At 33.2% G+C, this 24,394-nt stretch overlaps 3 protein-coding genes and 1 pseudogene across 3 annotated transcripts; 3 read left to right on the plus strand and 1 right to left on the minus strand.

Moving 5' to 3' along the window:
* The first annotated feature begins 1,998 nt into the window (after positions 1 to 1,998).
* On the plus strand, positions 1,999 to 5,605 carry LOC110697429 (GDSL esterase/lipase At4g16230-like). The gene is made up of 5 exons (XM_021874806.1): positions 1,999 to 2,276; positions 2,741 to 2,874; positions 3,114 to 3,359; positions 3,904 to 4,159; positions 4,283 to 5,605. Exons 1-5 carry the CDS (start codon positions 2,036 to 2,038, stop codon positions 4,504 to 4,506), a joined length of 1,101 nt encoding a protein of 366 aa, XP_021730498.1. The 5' UTR covers positions 1,999 to 2,035; the 3' UTR covers positions 4,507 to 5,605.
* Positions 5,606 to 9,559: 3,954 nt separating this feature from the next.
* On the plus strand, positions 9,560 to 12,153 carry LOC110697388 (annotated as a pseudogene).
* Positions 12,154 to 13,257: 1,104 nt separating this feature from the next.
* Positions 13,258 to 16,273, plus strand: LOC110697389 (GDSL esterase/lipase At4g16230-like). Its single transcript, XM_021874767.1, is given in 5 exon segments — positions 13,258 to 13,459; positions 13,836 to 13,963; positions 14,155 to 14,406; positions 14,751 to 15,009; positions 16,050 to 16,273. Coding segments are annotated over 5 exon segments (1,065 nt in total).
* A 1,404-nt stretch (positions 16,274 to 17,677) lies between these two features.
* On the minus strand, positions 17,678 to 18,154 carry LOC110697390 (uncharacterized mitochondrial protein AtMg00810-like). Its single transcript, XM_021874768.1, has one exon. It carries the CDS (start codon positions 18,152 to 18,154, stop codon positions 17,678 to 17,680), a length of 477 nt encoding a protein of 158 aa, XP_021730460.1.
* Positions 18,155 to 24,394: the final 6,240 nt, after the last annotated feature.

Raw genomic sequence — 24,394 nt, forward strand, 5'->3', positions numbered from 1 at the left:
CAATAGCATTTGGTAGTATCTGAGCTTAGTTGGTCAAAGTGTTAGAGGTATTAAAAAACAAACCCTAAGATTAGATGTCGGCGTGTATTTATTTGTCATTTGTGGGTACGGTGACTACTCAATCTCTAACTTTTGGTGCACTGTACGAATCAATAGTTATTCGCACTTACCAAAGCCGCCATAACACCTTATTTATAAATATTTACCCAAAAAAAAAAAAAAAAAACTTATTTATAAATAATTACTCGTACATTTAACTTTTAAATTGTTATAGCATAGAGTAGGGTCATAAACATTATTGTTACAATATTATGAATTTCTTACCAAAGTAGTTGCTGGTTGTTGAGTAAGTAAGTACTACAGGTCTACAGTATTTAACCTCCAAAGATAAAATAAAATCATGCACTTATTTTATCCTGTACTCCGCATTAAAATAAAAATAAAAATAAAAGGTATGAATAATCTAAATGATTTTACATGGCAGAAAATGTGTACAGCATTCTTCTCAATAATGCATTAATTTCCATAGTTTGTTGTTTTGTAAAGAATATTGCAGTATGTAGAGCTGTAAAAATTGACCAATATAATAACCTTAATAATTCACTCATATAGTCATATAATTGGAAAATGCATGGGCAAACACAACAGATCATTAAAATAGAAATATACGAGTAGATATAATTGGAAAAATAAATAATTGTTTGGTAGGTCCAATTTAAGAAAATTATCAGTCTCTTCACTCCGACTTAACTCCTACAACTGGAGATATTCATGAAATTTATTGTCATCCCAATAATTCTACTACAGTATTATAGAGTATACACTAGACTGTGCAGTAGTAGTAGTGTAGTATACTCAAGACTACAACAATTTAGTTTACTTTTATGAACTTTCATGCAAAAAAAATAAAAATAAACAATTGGGTTGTACATATATAGCTAATGGCTCGACATTAAACTTAGCTAAAAATATATATATGTCAATGTGATACTTCAGAAATCGAGCTTCACTTGTTTAAATTTGAGCTCAAACTTATTAGAAGAACGATTCAAGATTTATATCGACAAACAAGCTTTACCCATGCTAATTAATTCTTCTTTAAAAGTTAACATGTTCAAGTTTGAACAAATTTTTCATAATCATAAAAGAACTTATAAATGAACATGAATGGAGCTGTTCATAAGCTCAAAAAATTAGAACATCAAGATGTTCAAGCTTAATTGTGTACTTAACGGCCAATTAAGCTTTCACCATGCTTGTTCACTAATCGTTCACAAATGTATTGGATCATTTACACCCCTAGGTGTAAAAATGATTGAAAAGAGGGAAAACGATGAAAAAAAATCAGAGAGCTAGAGTATGGATAAAGAATTGAGCGACTGGTTGGAACAATGCGACAACTTAGGATATATTATTCCGGTCAAATTTGGATCGAATTACGTCTTTATCTCTTAGACAGTTAGACTGTTACCTATGCTAAGTCTCCATGTAAGAAATCAAAGAAGAAAACCCACAGGCCAACAAGCAATCTCCTGCGCAAGATGAACGTCAGAATTAGCCAGTTGATGATCATCAGTAACTATGTTAGTTGGTCGGTACATAAAAAATATATTTAAACCAAAATCAATTTATTACGAGTAATATCTTTAGTAAGTTCATGTATATTCTGTTAGCTACTTAGCTAGCAAGTATGTTCTAGTAAATCATACTGTATATATATAATTATACTAATATAAAAATAAATATTCGTGTATATTATATGCCAATTGCCAACCTTTAATATTTAATTTTCATCATATATTCATATTGTATCTTCTGTTAATGCCCAATTGCATTTGTTGGGATGACTTTCACGGGGTTGGGAGTTAGATTTTGCAGGGTAGCATTCAATGCCATTATTACTTTTTTAAAAAAAAAAAAATTCACTCAAACTTTTTTTTTTCTCCTATATAAATATCTTAACATTATTAACTTATCATCATTCAATTGTCAAAAAACTCACTTAGTTTTCCTTCGATCTTGTGATATAACAAAAATGGGTATTCATTCGAATAAACAAGCCCTTATTTTATCGATGATCGTTTCTTTAAGTATACTGAGTCGAAATGGAGTTGAGGGAACAATATCAAGTTTTGTGTTCGGAGATTCACTTGTAGATGCAGGAAATAACAACTACATTATATCGTTATCAAAGGCGAATTACGTGCCTAATGGTATCGATTTCGGAAGGCCGACGGGAAGATACACCAATGGACGTACCATTGTTGATATCATAGGCAAGTTCTACATACTGTTTTTCCTCTGTTTTTATGAGTCGGCTTTTTTTTTTCCCTAAAGAAGTAATGACAAAAACCACTTGGCTTTCATTTCTCCAAATCTTCACGTATTTTTAGGAAGAATGTGCAGGAATTTAAGGCTATCCTAGTATAAATGTATACCATATATCATTGACTTGAAAAGGAAAAAAACATATCATATGCTAAATTTATAATTCCTCATTTTATAAATTCCTCAAATTGTATAACGACAAAATCTCATCTGCATCATCGTCATGTTCTCTACTTATGTTACTTTATTTTCGTGCATAGTACAATATGGGCACATGTGTGATTAAAAGCGTTACATATTTTCTTGCTATTTCCCACTAGCTACCCCTTATTAAAAATGTCATTAAGTTTATAGTTATGAAATTTCTTTCTATTTATTATTTATTTATTTATTTATTATTATGTGAATTTAGGCCAGCAGCTGGGATTAGCAGGAGGATTTAGCCCACCATACTTGGCTCCAAGCACAAAAGGGAGTGTGATTATGCAAGGAGTTAATTATGCTTCTGGTGGTGGTGGCATTCTCAACCATACTGGCGCCATTTTTGTAAGACCTCTTTTTGTCTTTCTACTTAATCTCATACAAAATTAACGATCTCATAATCATCAAAAACAAAAAAATTTTAAAAATCACTCTACATATTAATTTTAAAAATGTGACAACTTTTTTCTACTATTCTACATTGTAATATTATGGTTGCGTGTATTAATTGCTAGATTATAAATTTGCTTATTAAGGTGATATACTTGTATTTTCTCTTAACGTGATAATGTGATATGTTTCAGGGTGGGAGATTGAATTTTGACGCGCAATTGGATAACTTTGCAAACACAAAGCAAGATATTATCGACAGTATAGGAGAAGCAGCAGCAAATGAGCTTATTAATAAAGCCTTGTTTTCAGTAACAATGGGTTCCAATGACTTCATCAACAATTACTTAACTCCAATATTTTCTAAACTAGAGCAGGAGTTGGTGTCACCTGATTCTTTTGTAGGTGCTATGATATCAAAATACAGTATACAACTTACGGTAAGATATATGATTATCTCGAAGATAATAAGTATTATTGAAATGAAATTGACAAAAATGAAAAAACAAATGACAAAGCTTACAAAAACGGAAGAAGTATTTTTTTTTGTATTAATTAATTTCAAATTATATGACATGTTCACTTATTAATGTGTATGTTGATTATTGTTTAGTACATCCTTATTAGGGTTACATTTTTTTTTTATTGAACTAACCATTTATAATGATGACACACTTCTGTTAGTAGAAGATCATAATAATTAGTAAACATCCTTCGTCAATAAGCTGTCACGTATAAGCTGTCACGTTGAAAGACGTACCATCTTTATTACAAAACCACCACACTTCAAAATAGTAAATGTAAAGAATTAAAAATGTTTAAATTTATATTCTACTTATGTGTCTAAAACTCAAATTTAGTTGTCACGTTACTACTTCACATACGTTATTTATGGCAATGAATTCCGAATGATGGACTAGTACATTGTTCCTAGACAATAACTTAAATAAATAAGCTGATTTTGGTTCATGTGGTTTTGAACAGAGACTTTACAATATGGGAGCAAGGAAGATAGTAGTAGTAAATGTTGGACCAATTGGTTGCATACCTTACGAGAGGGATACGAACCCATCAACTGGAGATGATTGTGTTGCACTCCCTAATCAATTAGCTCAATCATTTAATCTCCGATTGAAGAGCTTAATTACAGAACTAAGCAACAACCTCGAGGGATCTAAGTTCGTTTATGGAGATGCTTACAACATCGTTAGTGATGTCCTCGCTAATTACCAAAGTTATGGTAAGCTTTTTAATTAAATTAAACGATCTCATAAATTATTTTTTGACTTCGATCATTGACTCACTTGTTGCGAGTATATATACTCGGGTGTACCTTAAATTTGTGACTTATGTATGGTGGCAGGTTTTGAAAATGCAAATTCAGCATGTTGCTATGCGGGTGGGCGTTTTGGAGGTTTAATTCCATGTGGTCCGACATCTAAGTATTGCAGTGATAGGTCAAAGTATGTGTTTTGGGATCCATATCATCCATCTGATGCTGCTAATGTGCTGTTTGCCAATCGTCTGATTGATGGGGATATCAATGATGTTTCACCAATTAACATCCGCCAACTAGTCAACTCTTGAAACTCTATACGGAAACTCAAAAGTAGGAAGAATTTCATGAAATGAGTATTAGATAAATAAGATAATACACGAAGCTCACTTAGATTAGTAAATATTTTAAGCATGAAGTAATTAGCCAATTAGGGTCCTTAAGGAAAGCTAGTTAGGGCTAATTTTTGTATCTTTATGATTCATTTTTTTGATGATATTGAAATATAAGTGCTATTGGTAATTATGTATGTTTCCTTGGAAAGAAAATGATACGAGTAGAATTTATAAGTTTTTATATTATATTATTTGGAATAAATGTCAAAGAAAACAACAAAATATTGGGGGATGCAACAATTTAGTTTACTTCTATGAACTTTCATACAATTTTTTTTTTTTTTTTGGGCTGTACATATATAGCTAATAGCTCGACACCTTAAACCTAGCCAAAACATTTGTCAATGTGATACTTTAGAAATAGAGCTTCGCTTGTTTAAATTTAAGCTCTAATGAACTTATAATAAGAACGGTTCAAGATTTAAATCGCCAAACAAGCTTTACACAGTACATGCTAAATCTTCTTTGAAAGTTAACATGTTCGAGTTTGAACAAATTTTACATGATCATAAAAGAACTAATAGATGAACATGAAAGGAGCAGTTCATAAGCTCAAAAAAATTAGAACATCAAGATGTTCAAGCATAATTATGTCCTTAACGACCAATTAAGCTTTCACCATGCTTGTTCACTAAGGGGCCGTTTGGTTGGGGGTATTCAACAAAGGGAAAGGGAATCAACTGTCATGATTCCCTTTGTTGATGTTTGATAGGCAAATTCAATCATTCCCTTTACCCCTCCCATTACCCCATTTCCCTTTACTTTCATTCCCCACCCACCCCCACCCCCCAAGGGAATCACCCTAACCCCCAAACTCCTCTTCACCCAACTACCTTGACCAACCTTTTAACTACCTTGACCACCCTCGAAACACCAACTGCCCACCGACACCACTGCCCAACCAACCTCACCGGACCTCACTCACTTTTCGCCGGAACTCGCCGCCCCTCACCGGAACATCGCCGGCCTCCCCCGACCCTCGTTGCCCCTCACCGGAAGCTCGTCGCCCCTCCTCTCACCCGAAAATCCTTCCCTCGACCATTGCCGGAGGATCCGTGTCACGAGACTCACGACATCCTTCCCTCGACCATTGCCGGAGGATCGTTGCCCCTCCCCTGACACGGATCCTTCTTCTCGATCGTCAGCCCTTCAATCTCATCACCTTCAATACGCCCAATCCACCACGAAAACACCACCCAACGGTTGGAGAGGGGGGTTTTAGGGTATTTCGGGGCTGGGGGAAGTTTAATGAGGAAGGGGAGATCTTTTCCGGTGGTTTGCGGCGACAAGGAGGCGTGTCTAGCTTGGGCCTAGGGTGGGGGAAGGGGCGGCGTGGGGAGGCGGTGGGGTAGGTGACCAAGGTGGGTGGTGGGGGATCTTCAAAGTGTTCGAAAAAAAGAGAAACAGAACCAAAGAGGTAGGTGGTTCATGGTTGTATGTGTGGTGGCTCTCATTCCCTTTGTTATTTAAAACAAACAACATTGCAAATTAAAGGGAGTTGCATTCTATTCTTCTCCTTTCCCTTTGTTTTAGTCAGTCCCTTTCCCTTTGATGAACCAAACGGCCCCTAATTGTTCACAAACGTATTGAATCAGTTACACCCCTAGATGTAAAAATGATTGAAATAGGGTACATGAAGAAGAAAAATCAGAGAACTAGATAATATGGATTGGATAAAGTGTTGAGGGATTGGTTGAAAGCTTGGAACAATGCGACAATTGATTATAGTTGAACAACCTGGGATAAATTATTCAGGTCAATTAAATTCGGATCCAACAATGTCTATATCTTTTAGACAGTTAGACTGTTACCTATGCTAATAAGTCTCCATGTAAAATCAAATAAAAGAAGAAAACCCGCAGGCCTACTAGCAATCTCCCGCAACAAGATGAGCGTCAGAATTAGCCAGTCGATGATCATCAGTAACTATTTTAGTTGGTCGGTGCATTTAAAAATATTTAAACCAAAATCAATTTATTAATATCTTTAGTAAGTTCATGTATATTCTGTTAACTACTTAGCTAGAAAGTACTTGGTATATATGTTCTAGCAAATCGTATGTACTTCATACAATATTTATATAGTTATATAAAATTCATGTATGTATATTATATGCCAACCTTTTATATATTATCCCTGTTTCATATTATTTACAACGCTTTGATATAAAGTATGAATTATAAAAAAAAAAAAAAAGTCCAATTGTTGCAAATATTATGAAATGGAAGTAGTATTTAATTTTCATCATATTGTATCTGCTGCTAGTGTCCAATTGCATTTGTTGGGATAACTTTCGATTAGAGATATGAGATATTGGAAAATATATGTTTGATATATTTTCCGTATTGATATTATTAGGGGGAAGTTAGTGGCGGGGCGCCGGCGAAGGAGGGGGCCTGGGTTGCTGGCGGCCGGGGTGGGGTGGGGATGGCTGGCTGGCTGGCTAGTAGGAAAAGAGGGTATTTAAAAAAAAATTATTTCTAATAATATAATTTTAATGTAAATATATATATATATATATATATATATATATATATATATCCCAACTACAGTTAAATACTTAGTTTATTTTATTAATAATGTTATGTTTAACTTTGAATAAAAAAATCATGATTACTAATGATAATAAGTTTTTACAATTTACCAAAAAGAAAAATTAAAAATGGAGTGTTACCAAAGATAATTTCCCTAAATCGAAATCAAATTAAATATTAGATTAACAATATAAGAATATACTTTCCTTAATTAGCTCATTCAACTATGGTCTAAATAAGAACGAAACACACTAACATGTCACATAGGCCGTATGGCCTGTCTTGTGCCTAACTTTATGAAACTGTAGTTAGCAAATCATTTAAACGCGTGGGCAGATATGTGATATGAGCTCTACAAAAATAGTGCGGCCACAAAATAGAGTATATACACACACCAACAATGGTGACTATTAAAGGATGAGAAACGAAGATGCATTCGCAAGATCAGCTAACAATACACTATGATCTTTAAACTAAGGGGTCAAGGCCTCATGAGTCAACAAAAATTAGGCTGTGCTCTTAAAAAATGGATCGGAGTTATAGCTACGAAAGAGAAATGTAGAGTGTGTTTATCTCAGGAAAAAAAAAAAAAAAAAGGCTAAATTTTTGTACAAAGTGGTCAAGATACCTCCTAGCAATCCTACCATATGTCCATATGTACAAAGGTGAAATAATAATTATTGATACAACATTTCACGAGATGACGAGAATATTACTATCCCACCTTATAAAAAATACAAGATTATTTTTATAAATAGTGTGTTGTCAATTATATCTTTTAAAATGTGCATTTATATGTTACCCTTATCATTAATATGTACAAATTTACTTTTAAAATTATTCTCTTTTTCCAAATGTGTTATAATATCAAGAGCAGGTTAAATCTTGGGATTGTTTACAAAAATTTCCCCTGCTAAACCCACTGGGATAGATGAACCTTTAGCAAAAAATATAGAATGAAAAAAAAAAAAAAAACCTTTCGCCATATTAATGTTTTTTAGGGATCTTTGATATTGTTTAGTGTCGATGAAAAACATGAGCGGTTCATTGCTAGTGGTTGATGGTGTCTTCAGGCAAAGATGAAAACAAAGACATCAATCTAAGATTTTTTTTTTTTTTTAAAAAAAAAAAATCGGCTCTCTTGTGTCGTAAGACAAGATATTTGTAATTCGCCTTATGTCATGAGATTGGAAATATTGGTTCTCCTTGTACAGTGAGACAGTGTATTTATATATAGGTTCTCCTTGTATCGTGAGATTATATAATATTTACAGGTTCGAAAAGAATGACGGATTGGTTGATGATTGATGGATTCGGAAAGCGGAACGTTCTTGTCATTAAAAAAAATGAAGGCGACACAAGATAGAGTAGTGCATCTGGGCTTCAACAAAGTGAAAGAAATTCCAATCGCAACATTTGTGTTACTGCTGTTACAATTGTGGGAGGGTATTAGAGATAAGACATTTTAGAAATATATATGTTAATATTTTTCGTATTGATATTATTAGGAGAATAATATGTTTAGGATTATTTATGTTAAGATATTGTGTAATGAATATATCTTTTGGATATATGGTTATGAGTTATGACGGTGTATCTTTTAGGAAAATTGTTTTCTATCTTATGAGCGTAGGTTTTGTACGTATAAATAATCTACATACTCTCTTTGTGTTTTTTAATAAGTGTTACACTTTGACCGGCACATAGTTTAGACAATTTAGATAGTAAGTAAAAAAAAATAACAATAATAATAATAAAAATAAATAAAAGAAAATTAGTAGTGGGTTTGGGTGAGGACCATGAAAGAAGAAGGATATATTATTAAAATGTTCTGTTTTTTATAGTTGCAAAACTTCTCTTTTTGTGCTTGTCGATGAATGATTTCAATCGTTAATATTTTTAATTACCAATAAGTAAAAGTTATAAACATTTGATATTAAAATAGTATAAGTCGAGACGAATCTAAGATCCCACATTACTATATTTTTGCTTAAGTATATATCATCAAAGCTAGTCAAAGTGAAACGCATGAATAGTGTAAAAGTCAAACTGTTGCAACTATAAAAATAAATAAATAAACACAGAAAATAGCTTTTTGCTAAAAAAAATAAAAATAAAAGAAATGCAACACTTATTAAAATATGGTCGTATTTGATAAGTGTAACACTTATCAAAACACTGGGAAGTATTGATCAATAATAATCAAGCAGACTAATAACTCTTTCCCCAAATGTGTCACTGTCACGGGGTTGGGAGTTAGATTTTGTAGGGTAGCATTCAACGCCTTTAATCTAGTGATACAATTCACTCGAACTTTTTTTTTTTCCTCCTATGTAAATGTCTTTAACATTATTAGCTTATCATCATTCAATTGTCAAAAAACTCAAAACCAAACTTAGTTTTCCTTTAATCTTGTGATATACGAAGTAATAAAAATGGGTTTTCATTTGAATAATCAACAAGCGCTTATCTTATCGATGATCATGTCTTTAAGTATGCTTAGTCGAAATGGAGTAGAGGGAACAATAGCGAGTTTTGTGTTCGGAGATTCACTTGTAGATGCAGGAAATAACAAATACATTATATCGTTATCGAAGGCGAATTACGTGCCGAATGGTATCCATTTCGGAAGGCCGACGGGAAGATACACCAATGGACGTACCATTGTTGATATCATAGGCAAGTTCTACATACTCCACAAATAATGAACTTGTAGTTTTTAGTACTCTGTTTTCTGTTTTTGAGACTTGGCTTTTTTTTTTTCCAAAAAGAAGTAATGATAAAAACGGGAAATTCTCTGTTTCTTATTGTAAGAAACAAGTTTTGTTTCTCATGGGGTATATATCAAGATTTGGGGCTCCCACTTATGAGTTATGACACATATGCGGTCCCCACCAGTGAAAAACATCACATTATTTTCCAAAATATTATGATGAGAAACAAAAGTGTTTTTCATAATGAGGAACTGGGCTCTCTCGATAAAAACCACTTGGCTTTCGTTCTCCTAATCTTTACTTGTTTATTTTAGGAAGAATATGCAGGAAATTAAGGCTCTCTTTTATACCATATCATTGACTTGAAAAGGAAAAACACATATCATATGCTAAATTTGGTATTTTAAAATGTTCAAATAATAGTTCATGTATTGGTGAAATCTCATCTGCATCATTACTACGTTCTCCACTTATGTTACTTTATTATCGTGCATAGTGCAATATGGGCTCATGTGTGTGCGTAAAAGCGTCACATATTTTCTAGTTTGTCGACAACAACATGCTTATCTGAGTCGAATTTATTTATTTATTTATTATTATGTGAATTTAGCGCAGCAGCTGGGATTAGCAGGATTTAGCCCACCATACTTGGCTCCAAGCACAAAAGGGAATGTGATTATGCAAGGAGTCAATTATGCTTCTGGTGGTGGTAGCATTCTCAACATACCGGCGCCATTTTTGTAAGTCTTTTTTTTTTCTTTCTATTATATCTCATAATCGTCACAATAACGAATAAAAAAATCACTCTATACATTTATATTATTTTAAGTAATGTGACAACTTTTTATTAAAAAAAGAAATAAAGTAATGTGACAACTTTTTTTTTCCTACATGGCCGTAATATAATGATTGTGTATACTGCATAGTGCTAACGTGATAATGTGGTATGTTTCAGGGTGGGAGATTGAATTTTGACACACAATTGGATAACTTTGCAAACACAAAGCAAGATATTATCTATAGTATAGGAGAAGAAGCAGCAAATGAGCTTATAAATAAACTAATAAAGCCTTGTTTACAGTAAATATGGCCAATATGGGTGCCAACGACTTCCTCGACAATTACTTAACTCCAATAGTTTCAAAACTAGAGCAGAAGTTGGTGTCTCCTGATGCTTTTATAGGCGCTATGATATCAAAATACAATATACAGCTTATGGTAAGATAATATGACTATCTTGAGGATAATAAGTATTGTCAAAGTAAAATATTGACAATAATTGGAAATATATATATATATATATATATAGAATTTAAAAAACGAAGAAGTAATATTTCAAAGTATATGACATATTCGCTTGTCCATTTTTTCACACTATAAAATGGACGAGATTAATATTTTAATATAATTTTTGAAAATTTTAATCCAACGGAAAATATATATTTTTTGAGAAACTATAAAATAAGAATTAAAAACTACATAAATAAAACTAAAATTTTGATATATTAAAAAAATGTTGATAATAATATTTTATACAAAAAATAAAGTAATATAATTAATTACTTAGAGAAAAATAAGTCAATTATAAACTATATAGTCATTAAAACATTATAGTAGTCATATTTCACCGACCACTATAGAATTTTCATGTCCCTAGACAATTACATTACTGTAAATAATAAGCTGTTAGGGTTCATGTGGTTTTGAACAGAGACTTTACAATATGGGAGCAAGGAAGATAGTAGTAGCAAATGTTACACCAATTGGTTGCATACCTTTCGAGAGGGATACGAACCCATCAATGGGAGATGATTGTGTTGCATTCTCTAATCAATTAGCTCAATCATATTTACAGAACTAAGCAACAACCTCGAGGGATCTAAGTTCGTTTATGCAGATGCTTACAAAATCGTTAGTGATGTCCTCGATAATTACCAAAGTTATGATAAGCTTTTTAAATTAAACGGTCTCATAAATTATTTTAATTTCAATCATTGACTCACTTAATTGTTGCGAGTATGTATAGTATAGTTTTAAAACTGCACTTGGGTGTACCTAAAATTTGTAACTTATGTATGGTATTGGTGGCAGGTTTTGAGAATGCAAATTCAGCATGTTGCTATGTGGGTGGACGTTTCGGAGGTTTAATTCCATGTGGTCCGACATCTAAGTATTGTAGTAATAGGTCTAAGTATGTGTTTTGGGATCCTTATCATCCATCTGAAGCTGCCAAAGTATTGTTTGCCAATCGTCTGATTGATGGGGATATCAATTATATTTCACCTATTAACATCCGTTCATTGGTTAACTCTTAAAACTCTAAACGAAAAGTGAGATAAATTTTATAGAACGATTGGATCGGAGTTCTAGCTAGATGATACACTTTTACATAGTGTAGTAAATAGTTTATAAATTATGAAGTAATTAATAAGGGTCCTCGAGGATAGCTAGCTAGGGCCATTTAAAATTATAAATTCCTTAATTAATTTTTGTATCTTTATGATCCATCCATTCTTTTGATGATATGGAAATAATGTAAGTGCTATTCAGTCTTGGTGATGAATTGGTTATTATGTATGTTTCCTTGGGAAGAAAATGATTTGAGTAGGATTTATAAGTTTTTGTATTATATTATTTAGAATAAATGACAAGGAAAACAACAAAATATAGATAGCTAGGTTGTTTACAAGTTACTCGTCTTGTTTTAATTACATAAATTAAACTTACAATTTTATATTAAAAACTGTGTATCCTATTCACCCTTTTATGATTTTCCTTCAACAAACCTATAACAATTGCTTTCTATTGTATTTTTCTCCATTTTGCAAACATTGAACATGTAAATACGCATAATTTTGAACACTATTGAAATATTTCCTTTTCCTCCCCCTCTCCTTCCCTTTCCTATATTTTACTCCATTTTATCCATTTGTTTTTATCATCTCGAATTTGGTAACGTTTGAAAATTCAATAACAACCTAATTAAGTATATAAATCTAATTAAAGATAATTACAGAAGGCTGAGAAGATAATTACAGTAATCTAAGAAGAAGAAAAAGACTAATTAAGTCCAAGTCTATCCTATGAGACAAACAACTTAACATTGATATGAACATTATTAGTAAATTTAGGATGTTTATTCTTATCAAAATCATCTGTTTGTGTCCAATTGCAGGGGTGGCATTCAAATTAATATTTAATGCCTTTTTCTTTAAATTCATTTATTTACAAGCTTTTTTCTAAATCACTTTCTCCCATATAACTATTTTCATTCATTTCTCAAAAAATTTCTTCTTACCAAAATTTGATATTCATCACCTACTACATTTGATTTTACCTCATTCTTCTAGGTTAAATAAATGGGTAATTTTCGAAATAAACAAAGGACACTCATTTTAATGATGATTATTTCTATAAGTATGCTTAGCAATTGCAATTGTATAATTAGTAATGGACCAAATGCTAAAATAGCAATTTTTGCGTTTGGAGATTCATTAATTGATGTGGGAAACAACAACTACATTGTAACTCTCAGTAGGGCGGATTATCCTCCTAATGGTATCGATTTCGGTATGCCGACGGGAAGATTTTGCAACGGACGTACCATGCTTGACATCTTAGGCAAGATTTATTAATTTACTGGCAAGATTTAATGTCCCGAGTTATGAAATTAAAGTTATATGTTATGCTCTGTTTATTTCACCTTACAAGAAAGTAATATTTAATAGGAATTAATAACTTTAAACAAGAAATATAACATAGAATTAGTAAAAATAAATTCAGTTTAGTAAAAAATATTTTGAATTCAGCATGAATAATTTCAGTCCAACAAAAATAAGGTGGAGTGAACAGGGTCTTATACTACATTAAATAACTTTTTTTTTTTTTGAAATTTTAACTATTTATATTTATATAGTAGTAAATCTTATTTAAGTTAACTTTAGTTTTTTTTTTTTTAAGAAAGATTAAATATTTTTAATTGTTTTGGTGGATTTAGCCCAAGAACTTGGTACAAAAGTTAGCCCACCTTACTTGGCTCCATACACAAAAGGGCCTGTGATTCTGCAAGGGGTCAACTATGCGTCTTCTGGTTCGGGAATTCTCAACGAGACTGGCCAAATATTAGTAAAACTCCATTCTGATCTTTTTCGCCCTCTTTGTTGAATGTTTAGAGTGTATTCAATAATTACTACTCTCTCCGTTTTTAATTAGCTGTTCTACTTTTACTTATTTTCACCCAAATTCACTTAAAGTACGGAGTAATATCCCAACGAAAGTATACTAATGTGACTAATGTTAGTTACTCATGTTATTAGATTGGGAGGATAAATTTTGACGCGCAACTGGATAACTTTGCAAACACAAAGAATGATATAATCTCCCTTATAGGAGCAGCAGCAACCGAGGAACTTGTGAATAAAGCTCTTTTTGCAGTAAATTTTGGCTCCAATGATTTCATTGCCAACTACTTTGTTCCAGATATAATCAAAGAATTTTGGCAACCAAAGACACCATCTCCTGAAGAATTCACAGATTACATGATATCAAAATTAAGACTACAACTTACGGTTAGATTCGTACCATAACCTCTGACTTATATTTGAAATTAGGTACCTAATCGATGATTCTACACGGTGCTTTTTTTGTGTGGCTGGGGTTACTTATTAAGGAGTTACTCAGTTGGTCATGGGTTACTAAAGTAACTCCAGCCCGACCATACGGTGTAACCAGCCACATATAAAAATTTGTGTGCGTTGTAATATCCTTCTATGGAGTACGTAGTAGGTACTCTGTCAGAATTAGGTCTCATATTATGGAGTACGTATTTAAATTACACTATCGATGAGACTATTAATTAATTATTCGGGGTAGATTATGTAGTGCTGACATGAGTCGATGTGGTTTGGAACAGAGACTCTTCAATATGGGTGCAAGGAAATTAGTAGTGGCAAATGTTGGACCGATTGGCTGTGCGCCTGCTGAGTGATAATTGAACGGAAAAGTGGGAGATCCTAGTTGTGCTGCATCTCCTAATCAAATAGCTCAATTATATAATGTTCGGTTGAAGAACCTTCTTACAGAGTTAAGCAGCAATCTTAAGGGATCAATATTCATTTATGTTGATGCTTATCACATTTTCAATGACATCATCACTAATTACCTATCTTATGGTACGTTGTAAATTTAGTTTTAATTTATGTTTAACATTAATTTGAAGTTACTGTTAGAAATATGCCTTGAATCTGTTTTCGGGTCTTAGAGTAGTGAGCGGTAGCTCGCGAGGTAGCTCAGTAGTTCGTTGGCAAGATTGAAGGTTGCAAATAAATTAGAGCTATAGCTCGCAGAGGTATTTAGGTGCGGCTAGGTCGAGCGAGAGCTCGGGCGCGCGCAACTCCATGAGTTGCGCACGTAGTGAGGCGGTCAGCGTTTTCTACGCGTCTATCTATCTTATTCCGGAGTGTTATATATACCCCTAGGGTTGTTTTGTAGCAATATGATTGTGTCATTGAGTGTTATTAAAAAATCTGAGAGTCTTTTGTGTATTTCTCATCTGTAAGATCTGAGAAAGATAACATTAGAGATCTGAGAGACAATCAATCTGTTTTCTGTGATTGGTCTCAAATCTGTTCTGAATCTGTATTCTGTTTTCCCAAGATCAATAAAACTATTACTCTCGCCTGCCCGTGGACGTAGCGAACACATTGTTGGTGAACCACGTAAATCTGTGTGTGTTTTTCTTGTCAATTTTACATTCGATATTTGTTCTTTCTTGCATCCGTTATAACAGTTACCTTATTTGTTGAGTGTAGCGTAAATTGAAACTCAAAGATAAACTAACAACATTATTTTCTCTGTGTTATATAATATGTACTCGAGTGTACTAGTATACTACAATAAGAGGTGTCAATTCGGCACCAGGGTTGGGTTTGGTTAAGTTGGGTGAGTCTAGTTTATTTCAAAGTCGAGTCTTGCAAAATATTGTATTCATACAAGTCGAAATCTGAATCAGGTTTATTTTGAGTCGATCAAGTCATTTTTTGACACCTCGTACCTCAAACAAGGGTAATGTCAGTGCACATGCCACGAAGTTGCGCAACCAAAACACCCACAAGCAAGATTAAACTTAAGAAGTGAATTATGTTTTGAATTGTATCAATGAATTAAATTTGATGTTTCTAATGTTAGTTTGGCCTGGTATGGAATGTGGCAGGTTTTGAAGTAGCCGATAAAGCATGTTGCACTGAGGGTGGACGTTACGGGCAAATGATTCTTTGTAATCCAACATCTACATATTGCAAAGATAGATCAAAGTACGTGTTTTGGGACATGTTTCATCCAACTGAAGCTACTAATTTGGCAATTGTCAAACGTCTCATGGATGGGGATATCAATGACATTTCACCTATGAACATCCGCCAATTACTCAGCTCATGAAACCACGATTAATTAATCTATAAATATTACTCCGTATATATTGTGTGATACATTATTACATATAAAGTGTATTAAATAATAAATTTAATTAGGGTCGGGCCATAATCGAGAGAGATATTTGCAACTAGATGGGGTCATTCAAGTATTGGACTATTTACATCTCTAAATAATTATTTGTTTGGATAATGATTGTCACACAAAAAGTCAAAACAAGAAGTTTTTAGAGACAAAAAAGTCATACCATCTTATTATTGACTATCTATGTGAACGAACCATACTTTTAATATTGAAATTAAGTCTCTTGCCTCATGATGACTTGATAATAAGTGTACTACTTGCATAAAAATAGTACGAATGATTATGTAGGAATTATGAATTTTTGGATTACATTCTCTTATGTACGGACTACGGATTTATACGCAAGTTATTGTAATAAAAATAGAAGAATGTTGATGTAATTAGTTGAGATATACACTGTACTATATATGAATGAAGTTATCAATGTATATATTGAAGTGTTAATGAGTATCATTCAAAAGACGAGATGCAATTTGGCTAGCAAATCTAATTATTTAACTTTTTTTGAATAAAATGTGAAATAATTCAATGGCTAATTATATGAACTATGTTGTCAAAAGTTGGCTGCAAGAAGCCAAGAGCAGAAGGACTGCTTCATTCATTCATTATTGAAGAGAAGAGAGGATTACAAGGAGCAATCTAAGAAGAAAGAAAATTACAGAAAATGTAATCTATGTGAATGAATAATATCCTTGATGATATATATCACAAGTTGTAACTAACTTGTAACAAACTTGCTGATGTGTACAATCTGTTTTGCTCATGAATAATGCATGCGTAATCCAGCTCAGCATGTAATATGCTTTTCTATTTCTTCAGCATCATCATGTATTCTAACACCCCCACTCAAACTATGCATTGTGTTAACCATGCCTAGTTTGGAAAGTAACTCATTGAATTGCCTTGAAGGAAGAACTTTTGTAAACAAATCTGCAATCTGTGACTTTGTAGGCAAATATGTAATATGAATTATACCTTCTAATACCTTATCTCTTGTGAAATGCACATCAATCTGAATGTGTTTTGTTCTTTCATGATGCACTGGATTCTTTGCAATATGAATGGCACTTTGATTATCACAATGTAGAGTGACAGGTTTCAACTGTTGAACCCCTAGTTCTTCAAGTAATCTTACAATCCATGCCACCTCTCCTGCTGCTGCTGACATAGCCCTATACTCTGCTTCTGAGGAACTCTTTGACACAACTCCTTGTTTCTTTGACTTCCAAGTTATAGGAGACTTTCCCAACATTAGAATATAGCCTGATATTGATCTTCTGCTATCTAGGCAAGCTCCCCAATCTGAGTCTGAAAATGCTTGTAGGATTAGTTTCTTAGTAAAATGCCTTGCCCTATTGTTCCATTTATATACTTCAAAGTATGATGCAATGCCCTGAAATGAGGCATTCTAGGTTCTTGCAATAACTGACTAAGATGTTGCACAGTATATGACAGATCTGGTCTGGTATGAGTCAAAAAATTCAACTTTCCAACAAGGCATCTATACTTGCTAGGATCATCATAAAGCTCTCCTTCTGTTGCTTGTAGTTTAAGGTTCACAGGCAAAGGAGTCACTGCTGTTTTGTCTTCCTGTACACCAGCTTCTTTCAACAGTTCTTTAGTGAATTTCTTCTGTGACATAGTTATACCAGTATCCATATATCCAATTTCCATTCCAAGAAAATAGCTAAGCTTCCCCAAATTTTTGATACTGAAAACAGCATCCAGGTGGACTTTTAATTTGCAGATCTCTAATTCATCACTTCCTGTCACAATAATATCATCTATATACACTGCTGCCATGATGATGTTGTCCTGGGTTTATTTAATAAAGAGGGAATAGTCATTCTTAGACTGTTCATAACCCATAGACTTCAATTCCCCCACTAACTTGGCAAACCATTGTCTAGAAGCTTGTTTAAGCCCATACAATGATTTGACAAGTTTGCAAACTCTGTGTTCTGGGTTATGAAAACCCTCAGGAGCTGTCATATACACCTCTTCAGTCAAGTCACCATGCAAGAATGCATTATTTACATCCAATTGATGCAATTGCCAACCTTTAAATGCAACTAGAGCCAGAATACATCTAACAGTCCCCATCTTCACAACTGGTGAGAAAACTTCATCAAAATCAATCCCCCACTTTTGATTATAACCCTTAGCCACTAATCTTGCCTTGAACTTTTCAACAGAATCATCAGCCTTGAGTTTGATTTTGTAAACCCACTTGCAATCAATGGGCTTCTTATTAGGAGGGAGAGAAACTAGAACCCATGTATTATTCTTCTGTAAAGCAAGAAGTTCATTATTCATAGCCTGAACCCATCTGTCATCCTGCATAGCCTGAGAGTAAGAAGTAGGCTCTTGTAACTCTTTTGCAATGGAAGCTAAGGCATGAACTGATGAGGAGATGTGGTTGAAATGAACAAGACCACACCAGTGTGCCTCAGTGCTGCAAGATTCACTAATATTGCAAATGTAATTGTCAAAATGAGAAGGAAATTTTTATTGTCTTGAACTCTTTCTCACTGTAGGAACAGGACACTCAGTAGCTGTATCAGACAAGTCAGTAGAAAGGGAAGAATCTACTGACAAGTCAAGAGAAGGGTCAGGAGAGGAAACTGATGTAGGAACATGAGGGTTATCATTCTCCCTAATGATGATAGGAAGAAAATCATAAGAGAAAGAAAAAAAAAATCTGTGGATATAGGTAGGAAAAATTTGTGCTGTGTTTTGGCTGAGAAATGGTAAGGGAAATGTTTTTCATGGAAAGTGACATCTCTAGAAACAGAAATTTGCATTGACTCTAGATGAAGCACTTTATAACCCTTTTGATATGAAGAATATCCAATGAAAACATGAGGTGTTGCTCTTGGTTCAAACTTTGTCCTATGCTGTTTTGGGGTTGAAACAAAACACAGACAGCCAAAAACCCTCAAATGGTCTAATGAAGGTGTTGTTCCAAGCACCTTTTCATATGGTGAGCAATTTCCAAGGACTTGAAGAGGCATTCTATTTATTAAATGAACAACATATAATACACATTCACCCCAAAATTGTATAGGAAGATTGGCTTGAAAGGATAAAGCTCTAGAAGTTTCAAGAAGGTGTTTGTGTTTTCTCTCAACCACCCCATTCTGTTGTGGTGTATCTACACAGCTTCTCTGTTGAGATATACCCTTTTCAAGAAAGAAACTCTTCAATTCTCCCTCACAAAGCTCAAGAGCATTATCACTTCTAACCATTTTAACATTTTTGTCAAACTGAGTCTCCACATATTGAACAAAATTCTTAAAGAATTTAACAACATCTGACTTATAATGCATTAAAAAGATCCAAGTCATTCTACTAAAATCATCAACAATTGTTAGAAAAATTTTACAACCATTGTAAGTAGGTTTTGGATTAGGACCCCATACATCAATGTGTAAGAGTTCAAATGGTCCCTTAGACTTAATACTACTAATGGGAAAAGAGTTTCTAGTCTGTCTAGCAGCAGGACATATTTGACAAAAACTATCAAGTACACAATCTTTATTACAGACATCAGATACAGCATGGTGTAATCTGTTGACAGGAATATGACCCAACCTAAGATGCCATAACTTGACTTTATTAGAATCATTGGTACGTGTAATAGCAGCAGCAAGAGATTTTTGACCACCTTCCTTTCTTAACACTGTGTCATCCAAACAGTATAACCCATTTTTGAGCTTACCAAGAAGAATTGGCTTCTGTGAGGAGCCCTGAATATGACACTCATTATCAGTAAAAAGAGCATGACAACCCAAGTCTTTGCACAATTTAGGTATTGAAATCAAATTATACCTAAAATCAGGAACATATAGCACATTATTTAACACTATGTGACTGTCAGTGTTATAGTTCCTAGATGTGTTACTCTCGCTTGTTTTCCATTAGGAATAGTGATTGAGTTTTCAGTACCATTATATTGGTGTAGAGCATCAAATAAGGAACTGTCACAACACATATGGTCTGTAGCTCCACTATCCAATATCCGTTTAGTATGAATTAGAGAAGTGAAACATAATTTACCTGCCACATGTGTAGATTTGCTGTGTATGATAGTATCTCCTGAAATATGTGACTGCGTTTCTGCTTTCTGTTGAGTTAGTTGATATCTCAAAAACTTCTCATATTGTTCTCCAGAAATTGTAACTTCATTGCCCTGATTCTCTTTCTCTTCATGTTCAATGAATTCTGCACTTGCAGCTAATCTTTTGCCCTTGCCAGAATAGTTATTCTGAGGGTAGCCTTTAAGCTTATAGCATCTTTGCACACTGTGTCCTGGAATCTTGCAATGATCACAGTAATAGTTGACTTTTCTCTGTTCACTGTTTTTGTAATTGTGATAACCTTGTTTGCCTCTATCTTGATCAAGGTACCTCCTATTGTTCACAGCAAAAGCCATAAGTTCACTGGAAGTATTATGCACCTGATTCAATTGCTTATGTTTTTCTTCTTGTACAAGAAGTCTGTAAGCATGTGAAACGTTAGGTAAAGGATTTAGCATCAGTATACTTCCTCTAACTATTTCAAAGCCATCATTTAACTTCATCAAGAACTCAACCAATCTTCTGTCCTGTTGTGACTTGAGCAACCTCTGAGTAATTCCACAGTTGCAATTGGTGCAATCACAAATAGGAATTGGATCAATTGCATTTAATTGATCCCAAATAATCTTTATCTTGGTGAAAAATCCTAAGATATTATCCTGATCTTGCTTAATTTCATATAATGCTTGTTGTAAAGAAAATAACAATGTACCAGAAGATTGACCATATCTCTCTTCTAAATTCTGCCATATCTCTCTAGCTGTGCCAAAATACAATACACTCCTTGCTATATCTTGTTCAAGAACACCTAACAGCCATGAGATGATCATGTTGTTGCATCTTTCCCAAGCAGAATAAAGATCACTGGTTATATCAGGTCTAATCAAACTTCCATCAACAAATCCAAGCTTTTTTTTTTGCTGATAAGCTAATCAACATTGAACGCTTCCAATCACCATAAATATTTCCATCAAACTTAAAATTCACTAGTTTCTGACCTGGACTATCAGATGGATGCAAATAATATGGTGAAGTAGGATTCTGTGAAGGATCCATTGCCATGTTTATAACACAAATGCAATCACAAATTCAAGATTCAACTTCAATTTCAATAACAGCAAACAATCTGACCTCAGACACAGCAACGATCTTGATTGAGCAAAAATTTCAGATGAATGAACAAAATATGTTGAACTTCTACAGATTGTAGTCTTGTATTGCAAGATTTGAACACAATTTCAAAGAATCTGTACCAATTTGATCACCAGAAGAAAAAAAAGAAAAAAAAAACTTCAATAATTTGATCGAAAACAAATACCTCAAACAAAGGATCTCATTGAGAAATGATCAAAAACTCTTCATCTCCAGATCGTAAACCATGCTCTGATACCATGTCAAAAGTTGGCTGCAAGAAGCCAAGAGCAGAAGGACTGCTTCATTCATTCATTATTGAAGAGAAGAGAGGATTACAAGGAGCAATATAAGAAGAAAGAAAATTACAGAAAATGTAATCTATGTGAATGAATAATACCCTTGATGATCAGCTAAATATATATCACAAGTTGTAACTAACTTGTAACAAACTTGCTGATGTGTACAATCTGTTTTGCTCATGAATAATGCGTGTGTAATCCAACTCAGCATGTAATATGCTTTTCTATTTCTTCAGCATCATCATGTATTCTAACATATGTCTTCTTTGGGCTGATAATAAGACTTTGGCCTTGACTATATTCAAAATTGTTATGCAACTAGAACTATAGAAGTGTCGGGCTAAAAGTATTAATGTTCAAGAAGACACATAGGGAGTGTTTAGTTAGGTGCAAAATATTTTTCAGGAAGATTAATTTTCTATTTTCTCAAAAAAAAATTCTTGTTTAATATTTTTCTTAATTGTGAAAATAAATTGTTGAAGATGGAAAACATTTTGCCAAAGAAAGTAAAACCACTTTTTTTTTTTTTCTCCTTATTCTTTCCTCCTATTTATCCTCACACTTCCACTATCAATTTCTCTTTCTCTATACTTCTCTTGCAAAAAAAAAAGAAAAAAAAAAAACTAATTTACAAATTTATTTTTCCTCGAAAATATACTTTGAATAAAAAAAAAACGTTTCATATTCAATAATTCATGAAAACCTTTCCTAAATTTCTAAGAAATTTCGTGAATGGTTTTGGTTGACAACATGGAAACAATATTTTATATATATATATATATATGGGGAGTTTTTTCCCGAGTTTTTAGAGCACCACGTAGGATTTTAATTTTTAAAGTCATATAGAGCGCCACTTAGGATTAATTATTTTATAACGCTACAATAGGATTATGCCACGTAAAATTAGTTTTTTTAAAGCGCTACGTAGGATTATAATAATAATAAAAATAAAAAAAGCGCCACGTAAGATTGATAATTTTAAAACACTACAATAGAATTATGCCACGTAAGATTAATTTTAGACCGTTACATAGGAAAATGTTATATTTTAGCCAATGGAAAAAAAAAAGAATTGCAATTTATTTTAGATCAAAAAATTTTAATTATAAAAATAAAATCAACGCGTCTTTTGGGTGGCTAGCCATATCATAAGGCCGACTAAGACACACCCAAACACTGACCGAGTAACCCCCGATCGTCCGAGTAACCCCTAATTGATTGAGTAACCCTTGACCAACCATATAATTCCTGACCAAGTAATCCCGACTACACGGTTTGACCAGCCACATATATGAAACTTTGTGAATCAAATATTATCTATTTATATTACGAATTTTATCTAAATATGAGAATCAAGTTAATAATTCATTTTATAATAACAAAATTCAAGTAGTAAGCAAGTAAATATGTAACACCCGTTCTTTTAGAACTGAAAGCATTAGCGGAATTACGCCTGAACGGGAGGCTACTTAACTTTGATTGGCAAAGTCAAGCTTAACCTAGGTCTAAAAGTTAAATTTAAGTCATTTAAACATCCAAATTAAGTTGTTTTAACCTCAGCGCGAACTAAGTAAAGAAGAAGACAATAACAAATGAACTCAACCATAGGCAAATCAATTACATTCAAAAGCCAAGGGCAGAACAACCCTTATTGGCCAAACGAAAATCAAATAAAACCAAAATTCAAACCACTTAAACAATCAACTAACAACAAAGGCATACAAGCCCAAAAGTTGGTTTCTAAACTCTCAATTCCCAACCCATCGTCACATAGATCAAATAAACAAATAGAACCTGCAAATTATAACAACGTTCAACCCTCAAATCAGTGGGAAGCAACTAGCAGTTCTACCTCAAATCAGAAATAGAAGATTTCAGACTCAAACTAATAGAAAGAAACAACAAACAACTTGAAAACTCAAATGAAAAATCACTTAAAACCATCAAACCATACAACTATAAAATATGTATTTCAGAATAAACTTGAAACAGGAAAAAATCGATATTAAAACACTTAACTTCAATCATAATTTATATAAACTTCAAAATAAGTAATAATTTCATAGTTTCAATATTTCAAACTCAAAACCTTCAAAATAGTAGAACTGGCATGGAGGGAACGCTAGTGGCCTCACAATCCACTTCCTAAGGTTTGTCAGAACGAACCCCCGGATATCTCGCAAAGACCGTGTCTAATATTAGCCAACTCCCGGTTATGGGTTGATGCCTATAAGGTCTTACACACACCCCGGATGACAACAATTAATCCAGGTAGTTAGCATGTTCATTAACCATCAAGAAGCAACTCGGCCTCACACCTGACTATGGCCCCACACACAATTCAAAATCAATTAAAATACTTAATATAATATATATCACTCATAAATCTGTAGTGAAGCCTAAATGGTCTTACACTCAATTAAAACTGCATAAGAAAATCATATTTCTTAAATTCATTGAAACTCCATTTCAAAAGATATTTCAACTTAATAAACCACAAAAGGTATCGTCTGAGTTCGGGAATATAATTA

This window comes from Chenopodium quinoa, unplaced genomic scaffold (genome assembly GCF_001683475.1).
Source record: "Chenopodium quinoa cultivar QQ74 unplaced genomic scaffold, ASM168347v1, whole genome shotgun sequence".
NCBI classification, from domain to species: domain Eukaryota; kingdom Viridiplantae; phylum Streptophyta; class Magnoliopsida; order Caryophyllales; family Amaranthaceae; genus Chenopodium; species Chenopodium quinoa.

Coding starts and splice junctions, on each gene's coding strand:
- LOC110697429 (XM_021874806.1), top strand. CDS start 2,036: ATGGGTATTCATTCGAATAAACAAGCCCTTATTTTATCGATGATCGTT. Junction 2,277..2,740: donor TACCATTGTTGATATCATAG/GCAAGTTCTACA, acceptor ATGTGAATTTAG/GCCAGCAGCTGGGATTAGCA. Junction 2,875..3,113: donor ACCATACTGGCGCCATTTTT/GTAAGACCTCTT, acceptor GATATGTTTCAG/GGTGGGAGATTGAATTTTGA.
- LOC110697390 (XM_021874768.1), bottom strand. CDS start 18,154: ATGGCAGCAGTGTATATAGATGATATTATTGTGACAGGAAGTGATGAA.